The 10,551-nt window shown below is 36.3% G+C and overlaps 1 protein-coding gene across 1 annotated transcript in view; it reads left to right on the forward strand.

Moving 5' to 3' along the window:
• Positions 1-10,551, forward strand: part of PDZRN4 (PDZ domain containing ring finger 4) — a 414,106-nt gene that overhangs the window by 399,777 nt on the left and 3,778 nt on the right. The window contains 2 exon segments of the mRNA XM_025402308.1: positions 3,230-3,331; positions 7,516-7,632. Of these exon segments, the coding sequence (XP_025258093.1) occupies positions 3,230-3,331; positions 7,516-7,632 (219 nt within the window).

Genomic DNA, 10,551 nt, shown 5'->3' on the forward strand with positions numbered 1-10,551 from the left:
CCTCCCTTATTGCTGGGTCCTCCACTTTCATGTCTGTCTGGTATTTTCCCGGCACAGTAGGCTGCATTCCCACAAACAATCCTGTAACTATAAGCCATTATTTCAGGACCAAGACCAACCGAAGGTGGAAAACTCTATCTGATTCTGTTCCTCAATTCTTTTCATTCCTTGAGAGGTATCTTTGCTGAAACCCATGGCTACATTTCTTGCCCCAGTATCAGTTTGGGTATAAAACTAATGTCCTGAGTACAATAGCATCTATCAAGTGGTTGGCTAAAGTGTGGCACTTATTTTCTAAAAGAAATAATAAATTACATTTTAATGTCAGGTTTCTGTGGCAGTGATTTCATCCGAGGTATTATCCTGAAGGTACAAGTGTTTCTGCAAGAAATGATCTGTTGCCCCAAAATAAGAACTAATTGTTGCCAGGACCAGAGAACATAGCTCTGGTCATAATGAGTTCTCAGGGGAGAGAGATGAATACCAACTATAAAGAAACTAAAAGACAAGCAACCACATTATTTCCTGACGGTCCTCTAAGGGTTAGAAATACATATGAGGTAGGCCGGGCGCGGTGGCTCAAGCCTGTAATCCCAGCACTTTGGGAGGCCGAGACGGGCGGATCACAAGGTCAGGAGATCGAGACCATCCTGGCTAACATGGTGAAACCCCGTCTCTACTAAAAATACAAAAAACTAGCCGGGCGAGGTGGCGGGCGCCTGTAGTCCCAGCTAGTCGGGAGGCTGAGGCAGGAGAATGGCGTAAACCCGGGAGGCGGAGCTTGCAGTGAGCTGAGATCCGGCCACTGCACTCCAGCCTGGGCGACAGAGCGAGACTCCGTCTCAAAAAAAAAAAAAAAAAAAAAGAAATACATATGAGGTAGATATCTTTTAAAATAAAACCATGTTTACTACTATGCATTTAATTACTTTCCATAAATTTCACTCTATTTGCTTTACTTAGTATGAAAGAGACTTGTCTTTACTAAGGATTAAAATATAAATTATGATAATAACAACAATAACAATAACATCAACAGTAATATTTGCCAACATTGAAGACTTTCTATGTACCAGGTGCTATTTAAGATTTTTACTTATATCGACTCATGTAATCCTTATAAAGACCCTCTGGGCAAGGCACTATTATTATATGCATTTTAAGATAGCAAACATAATAGCAGCATTAGACTAACATGAATAACTATTTAGATTAATGGTAAGTGAAATTCAGATGAAGAATGAGGAAATATATATATATACACACACACACACATATATATATACACACACACACATATATATATATAGTCAAGTGGAGACTAGGAAAAAAAGAAGTGAGAAGTATATTTCAAACAGAAAAGATGAAGGTAAGCTGTGTAAGATCACCCAATTCAATGCTCTCAGGATCAGATGTGCATGTAGTGGAGAAGAGATGAATAAACAGGTTCATATTTGACAGACAAATAGATGCATTACAAATATATTACTAAGAATTACCATGAAACAGACATAAGCCCTCAAAGTGCAAATAGAGTAAATACTGCAAAGTCATTATTTTAAAATTACACTTAAGAGAGGGTAGGGGAGGTATAGTGGAATCCACCACTGCCAATTTATCTTTATTTGAGAAAAAAAGCCTTGGAGTTAGTACACACATATTTTTCCAGAGGTATTTACGACAAACCACGACATATCCTTCCCAGTCATTATTTCCCATTGTGGAATCATAGTCTCTATTTCCTAATTTAATGAATTTTATTTGTGAATTGCAAAAACAAATGAGGAATGCATGTGAAACTTACAACAACTGAATTTCCTTTCTATGTATACAAGTGAGAAATGACAGTGATTGGAGTAAGAAAACACAACTTGTACCCATATATATATTTTTTATTATCATTGTCTGCTTTCCTTGCACTAAATACATATAAGAGTGTAGGAATAAGGATTATTTATTATGGTCCAAAGTTGAAATTCCTGGGCTTGTTTTCAGATAATTATGTCTGTCCTCATGTATCAGCCAGAAACCCAGAGACCTATGAGGAGAAAAACCTCAATAGTCTACTCTATGCTTTTAAGCAGAAGTCCTTAGTGAAAGACATTAGATTAATTATTGAAAAAGGAATGGTCAGTGCTGCCACATTTTCCATCTGTTTAATTTATTCAAGTAATTAATACTATTTTAGACAGAATTACTTGACCTCTTTAGTTGTAAATTCTTTCCACATTATTTGATTACATATATGGATCAAAAATCTTATTGTCTCTATGGAGTTAGTAATCAATAAAAGAAAATAATCATTAAATATCCAAAGGAAAATGTTTTGTCAATTAAGAGCTAAATATATTTGCACATGAAAATGTGGTTTAAAAAAAAGAAACTTTACAAATCTCATTTACTCTTTCTTTAGAACTTAGAAAAAGTAAGAAGATCTATTTCTAATGCCACTGGAATCTTTTCCATGAAATCTAAAGTTTACTCAAGCTTGGTTTCTTTCACTCATCATTACTTTAAAAATTCAATTTTACTCTATGTTAATTTTTAAAAATTTTTTAAAAGTTATTTAAAAGATGAGTCTGAAGATATTTCATTAGTTTTATGCTTTAGGAAATGGATAAATATTAGAAGGGAAGTGGAGTATTGATGAGAATGTTACTTTACTTTGATCAGTTAAACACTGAGATTTATCCTGACGATGATGTTTGGGCAACTGAGTCAGACCCACACACAAATATGAAATGATTAAATAAAAATGCAATCAGCAGTGGCCTGGGAGCATTGCCTGGTGAGAGATAATACTGCAGCTCTCTAATTGGCTCGCGGCGAGCGTGCAGGATGACGGATTTCAGTTGTGGTATTGCCAGTCCTTCTTCCCCCAGCACTATTATCTCAGAGTGACACTTCCATTACTCTGAGCGAAGAAAGATGAACGTCACCTGTCAGGAGCTGGTTAATTGTGTTGCTAGATGTATGTTGCCAGGGCGCAGGTTGGACATTTATGAACATAACTGCTTCCTCTGATGTCCGCCATCCTTCAGGGATCGATATGGCTCTTACAGTAAGCGCGTAATTGAGTGAAGGCACTTTGTGCTGAGGGGCTGAAGATGAGCCCATTGTGTGAGCTTCATTGTCCATACATTTACCATAAATGAGCTGATATTTGCCATTTATTGTGTGCAGCATTGTGGAAATGGAAACTAATGTGCCACTCTCATTTGTTTTCTAGATAAATGGGGAAGATGTCCAGAATCGAGAAGAAGCCGTGGCCTTGCTGTCTAACGATGAGTGTAAGAGAATCGTGCTGCTTGTTGCAAGGCCAGAGATTCAGGTCAGAACAGAGATCAAAAGTCTTGAGACTGAACTTTATATTCATTGAATTCACTGAGTGTAAATTCGTGAATGAATTTATATTCATTATCTGCTATTCTCTATTAAATCATTATCATGGTTATCTCTCCCCACATAATCCACCAGATGGCCTATGTGGGAGCGAATTTTTAAAATACATATGAAAGCAATTAAGGTATACAAAATACAGTGAAGACTGATCTTTCCTAACTTATCAAAAATATTATACATTAAAGACTTCCTTATATTGCTCCATAGAATGGCAGCTAAATATCCCTTTTAAGAGGGGAAAAGCATACCAAATTGAATTGTGATTCTCTCCTTCAATTTTCCAGTTACTTAAATAAATACTCAAATGAAAAATGGCTGTATAGATCCTTTTAATTCTGTGTGACTCCTTGCTTTAGGTTTCCGTCTGAAAATACTTAAATGGCATATGAAGGTCTCTTGGAAGAATCTCCATGAGAGAAACACTAGCCTATCTAGTCATCAACTTAAATCTTTTTCAGATAACTTTATCAATTCAAATGTCTTGTATAGCATGATCTGGTTCCATGTATATTAAATGAATTTTTTCCACGTTTAGTGTGACCAAAACAATTGTCCAGCCAAAAACAAACTGATAGCTTCTAAATAAATTTTTTAGATCTTTATGGAAGAAGATGTCATGAAAGTAAAGGAAAGGTAATGGTGGAAGAAAAGTACCATTGGGGCTTCCTTTTATATCCTTTTTATCTCTCACCACAAAGCAGAAGGGACAATACATTGTCACCAGTCTATCCATCTGTCAGTAGTTTGAGTAAAGTTAGTTATATTGCCATTTGTCTCCTTGGTTATTGATCTGATATTTTTCAGACTCAGTAACTACATACTATCTATAAATTACATTGAGTAAGTGTATTTCAGTGTCAGACTGAATCCTGACTTGAATATAGTGGTTATAAAGGATCACCCTTTCCGCATATATTTCCTTTATGCCCTTGCCCATTCTAAATGGTTCCCATAAAGTTTGCCATAGTCTGGGGCAGAGTAAACTTACACACCTGAGGTCTTAGGAGTGGGGAAACAAGCCCACACAACCCCCACACTGCCTATATGGGAGCGAATTTTTAAATGCATATGAAAGTATACCAATTATCTGGAAATTTCTCAACCCAGTTATCTCACTGCTCCCATTTTCTTCAAAAAAGAACATAATAAAGGGGATAAATGCACATTAGTGAAATTTATGATAAATTGAAGTTGCCATCTCTATTGTAGAGAAGATATTTTTATGTTATAATGTGGTTTCCCTGCCCTTTCCATGTAACTGCTAGAGAACGTCATTAATTTAGAACTAAGCATTTCCTTAAACTATGCCACATAGTGGCCATAATGGGCTGTAGAAATAATAGAAATTAATGACATAAGACCAGATCCTGTTAATCTTTGATGGAATACAAACGCTGGGTAGAACCAGTGGAAAATCTGAATATCTGGCTACACTTCTGAACTTTTCCTCCAAAAGAGTCAATGCTGAAGGATGAAATTTCAAATGCGATTTCCCTTTCCACACTTGATGAAAGATGGTTGTCTGACTCCATAGGATGCTGTCCTGCCTGTCAAAATTACGATCTGCATTAACCCCTTGATCCTGAAGAAACCTTCATGCCACTGGAAGGAAGCTAATTGCCTATAGAAAAAAAAAAAAAAAAAAAAAAAAAAAAAAAAAAAAAACAGATTTCCAGGGAAATCAGGAAAAGAAATACATTTTAAGACGATACTTTAAAAATGTAATTTGATCAGTGCATGCTATAAAGTGGCCAAAAAAAACACTAAAAAAAATCTTGGTTTTATATCACCCATATTTTTCCATTGAACTCATTGTATCTCATTATTGGTTTTGTTTTGTTTTGTTTTGTTTTTGTTGCATGTATATTTTATTCAGGGAGAATGTGGAAGCTTTTTGTGTGCTTTTTCTAGCTTTTTTTTTTAATTTTTAATGTTTCAAATACTCTCTAGATTCTTGGAAATGATCTACAGAGTTGCTAGGGGTAGTATTGTGCATCTGTGCAATATTTTTAAATGACTCATTTTCCTCATTTCCTGTCAACTCTCTTTCATTTTCTGCCCATTTTCTTCCAGAGACCATTAAAGATACTGCTTTTCTGTCTTATTTCCCGCAGGACACTGGGGCAGAGAGGATTCTCATAAGAACTTGTAGCCATACCTTTGAGACAGTGTAGGTTGTTCCTTTCTCTGAGATGCTACATGTGGCCCCCTTTGGTGCAGATAGATCCCCACTCTTAGTAATGACTATCCCTCTTTTCCCACATCTCAGCTCAAGGGAGATGTCTGTCTCTGCCATTACATTAGACTCAGACTGTAGTGAATGCACAGCTAGGTAGAAAGGGGGAAATAGGAGAGAGGAAGGAAGTGAGCAAGAAGAATCTCCCTTTGCTAATTGGGCTGTGTGCACCTCCAGCCTAAAAGAAAGCCTTATCAAAACAGACATACAATGACTATGGCTGGTAACTCAGGAATCTACTGGATTACTCAATGAGAAAAGAGTTACGGGAAATCATGAATTTTGACCATTTTCTCTTTATTTTCCCCACCACTTCATTTAATCCTCAAAAAACTCTGTTTCATCATTCACTATATCAGTGTCAGAAAATACTTTATTTTGACCTAAAGAAAAATTCCTTGATGTGTTTGAGAAAAGTAAGCACTCCCCATTTTAAGTAATTTTTTATGAGGTCTGGCATTTGTAGCTTTATGATACTTGAAAAAGATTAAAGAATGTAAAATTTGAACAATTATCAATTGGACTGAATTTACATTTTTAGTTGGCATAATTATCATAGCTCATCTGCATATCAAAGTCATAGGCATTTGATCAACTTATTCAGGCCACATTAAGCTAAACGAGGATGAACAAATGTGCCAGCACTTTGGGCCCCAGTTAAATTTGAGGTCATTGAAGTTCTGCATGGCCTTTAATAGATATTATAAAATCTATGATTTGCCTGCATATTAATAAAGATGATACATATACGCTAATGCCTCTTTTGGTGCAGCTTAATGTCCTTTCTAGTTTGTTTTTAAGTTGTAGAAGTTCAGTTATGTTTAAAAGCTTATTTTGCCAGTTCACTGGTGGTGAAAATATCTCAAACTATTATCCATGTTTGCTCACTAGAATGCTGCTATTTCTTTGTACAGAGTGATGAAGAGTTTTGACAATAATCCAGTTAATTTAATCAGCATAGACAGCTAATTTATGTAATCCAGCTCCAAAAATCCACTTTGAGGCAAATTATCTGTACTGTCAACATTGATCATATTAGCCAGGTAACCACCAGTTTTCCACTTCACTTTGTATTGAAAAGCCGAAGGGATTTGTTCAGTTTAATTTGCGTTAAGAGTCCTACAAGAATACTTGTTTTCAGCACCCATAAACAAAACCCTGCACGCCCCACACCACTCCACCACCCTTAAATGTCACATCCACTGTGGTGCTTTTCCTATAAAATTGGGCTTGAAAACGAATTAAAATAGACATGGAGTGACATTGCTTTCCTTTCCTTTTTTTTTTTTTTTTTTTTTTGGAAAGAATAACTTAGAATTTTCCTTCCTTTACAGACAAAATAAATGTTGTCTGTAGATTCTTTTGTGGCAAGCAGCCATCTTGTTAATATGGGAGCCCACCTAAAAAGAAAAAAGCAGGATGAGGATAGCATGAGCGTATGCGGGGCACTTTGTATGCAGTCTCGTTGGGGGTTGTTGTTAAAGAAAAAAGCCCAATTGTCTCATAGCCCTATTAGTAGCATGGCAGTCCTTTTAACACGGGACTGTTGGAGGTAATGAGCATGACAGCTGTGGATTATGCAGGATGCTTTTCATACATTTTGAAAGAAGGTAATGTTCTGTGCTGTGAGATTTACTTGGTTATGAGAGAAAATCTGTAGCCCTGTTTCAGGAAAGGATAAAAGGCATAAGAGTCCAATTTTTTTTTTTTTTTTATCACCTTTTCTTCTTTCTGAAAGGTGAACCATGGGAGGCTGGTATTCTGAAGAGAATCATTATGATAAAAGGAACTCGTCGGGCACTGGCCATTTAAGTTTACTCTATTTTACCATGAGTTCTCACTAACATGATATAATGTACTAATGTATTCTTTTGCAGCTAGATGAAGGCTGGCTGGAAGATGAAAGGAATGAATTCTTAGAGGAGTTAAACTTGGAGATGTTGGAAGAAGAGCATAGTGAAGCAATGCAGCCCACTGCCAATGAGGTGGAGCAGGTAGGGCCAACAATTTGAACTACATGATTTGAGATGTTGCTTGTTCTTTTTTAATGTGTAACCATAAATGGAGACGAAAACAAAATCAAAGGGTTTAATCAAACATCTCTGTCATGGTAATTTTTTAGAGCAAATGGTCATCTCAAATGAAGCAGAGGGAATAAATAAAATGATTTTCCATTTCCAGTTTGGGAAGCTTGGGGACCATTGTGAATACAGTACAGTAGTATTCAAATGTTGACCCAGGCACTACTTCAAACTCACTGCAGAAATTTCAGAGTAAAAAATGTGTGTTGCTTCTCAATATGCCAGCTGTAAACAAACTGAGGTAGCCTCCCCAACAAGTAATTTTTTTTTTTACTTTAAAATATTAATGTATCTATTTGAATACTTAGGCTATCACTATAGGATGAAGATGACGTGATGTAAACCATCAGTTTTATTTGCGTACTGGATGGCGTGATTACACCTGTATATTCTGAATAATCATAGAGATTATCCTTGGTCTTATGGCTGCTGTTGACACATTTCCCATAGCATAACTGGTGCAACATTTCTCATAGCATAGTTTGAGATTATTGACATCCTTTGGCCTTGAAGTCACATATTCATTCAACTAAAAACTTTGAACGCCTAATATACTCCAAGCACCCCATTTGAAACTGAGAATACAAAGAAAAATGAGTAGAACTGCTGTCACTAATGGATTCATAATAAGTGAAAGACCACAGTGTGATTATTATATTATTTTTATTGTCGTTTTCCCATTTTACAAAAACAAGTTCAATATATTCTAGATTTTTTATGTTACACTCATGTCATTTATCTGCCTGATATAATTTTGTTTTCAGTTTACAGATTTGCTTAATTATCTTCGTATTCTCAACATTATTATTATTATATGTATTTTTATATATATATATATATTTTTTTTTTAAGATGGAATCTTGCTCCGTCACTCAGGCTGTAGTGCGGTGGCACAATCTTGGCTCACTGGAACCTCCACCTTCCGGGTTCAATTGATTCTCCTGCCTCAGCCTCCTGAGTAGCTGGGATTATAGGGACCACCATGCCCAGCTAATTTTTGTATTTTTAATAGAGACGTGGTTTCACCATGTTGGTCAGACTGGTCTCAAACTCTGACCTCGTGATCCACCTTCCTCAGCCTCCCAAAGTGCTGGGATTACAGGCATGAGCCACTGCGCCCAGCCTCTTTTTTTTCTTTTTAAAGATAGAGTCTCGCTCTGTTGCCCAGGCTGGAGTGCAGGGACACAATCTCAGCTCACTGCAACTGCCTCCTGGGCTCAAGTGATTCTTCTGCCTCAGCCTCCTGAGTAGCTGCAACTACAGGTGCATGCCATCATGCTCAGCGAATTTTTGTATTTTTAGTAGAGATGGGGTTTTACTAAATTGATCAGGCTGGTCTTGAACTCCTGACCTCAAGTGCTCCACCAACCTCAGCTTCTGAAAGTGCCGGGATTACAGGGGCCTGCCACCACACCCAACTAATTTTTGTAATTTTAGTAGAGATGGGGTTTCACCATGTTGACCAGGCTGGTCTCAAACTCCTGACCTCAAGTGCTCCACCAGCATCGGCCTCCCAAAGTGCTGGGATTACAGGAATGAGCCACTGCACCTGGCCTCAACATTAACTCTTAACACATCTTAAAAGATGATAATTTTTTTGAAAATCTTGACAGGCTTAGAAACATGCAGCACAAACATTCTATCACTTTACCACGCTGAATAATGAAATATTCAGCTTGCTAACATCCTATAACAGAAATGTGTATGTGTGTACACATGTCCACATATTAAATACATAATTAGATTACACAGTATAGCATCAACATAGTCATATGTGATATACTCATTTGCTCATCATATGGAGTTTGGCCACTCCACAAACAGAAGTTCATGCTCACAAGTAATATCACTACTGTGGTAACTGCCTTTCAGTATAGATAGGACAGATTAAAATTTTTATGTATAACTTCAACACTGGCCACAAATAAAGATATTTTTGGTGGCAGCTGCTGGTTACAAACAAGAAAGTCCTTGCTCCAGGCCTTTTTTTTTCTTAGATACAAAATGTGACCTGATACTGAATTGACAGGAGGATGTTGGAATAAGGCAAGCAGGGAGAAATCCTGTCCAGGAAAAGTGATATGGTGTCAAATGCTGCCTATTCATCAGAGGTAATACAAATGTTAGGTCTTGTGAGGTAACACTAGATGTCCCTGAGGTTAGATTCTCATTGTGTGGAAATTTTTCTTCACCATGAAATGAAAAAAATGATGAGAAGTACAGAAACCTTTAAAAATCCTTTGCCCTTATAAACAATAATACTACATTAGAAATGTCTAGGTAGAAACATTGCATGTCACTATAATAATTCCATAGGGAAATGATAAATGATAGGGTAACATTGCATTAGAAACTAGGAATTCTAGGTTTGAGAATGGAAAACTCTTTTTATTTTCACAGTTGTTCATAGACCAATAACAAAGAAAAGGGAAAATTCAACTGAAAAAATAAAATACATACCCATATGTGAACCTACTTTATGGAAAGTTTCATTTTACATAGTATTCTTGGTCTTATGAATGCTGTTACATTGTGCAACATCTCCAATAGCATAATTTGTCATTATTATTTCATCTGCATGTGAAATAAGAAAAAAATTAGTAGTCTTCTTGTATTTTTCAGCTCATGACAAGATATTAGAAAAATATAATTATAAATAACATGATATATAAATTCAACTGCCCAGTATCAATAACATCCTTTGAGAGTTATATGGTATAGTATACAGACATTGCCATATTAAATACTATTGTTACCTTGTAAGTCACAGCCTAGGGATGCAGCAAGCTTTCCATTGTTAGTTACAGTTACTTATTATAATTTTTTTAATCA

The sequence above is a fragment of the Theropithecus gelada genome, chromosome 11, assembly GCF_003255815.1.
Source record: "Theropithecus gelada isolate Dixy chromosome 11, Tgel_1.0, whole genome shotgun sequence".
Classification (NCBI taxonomy): domain Eukaryota; kingdom Metazoa; phylum Chordata; class Mammalia; order Primates; family Cercopithecidae; genus Theropithecus; species Theropithecus gelada.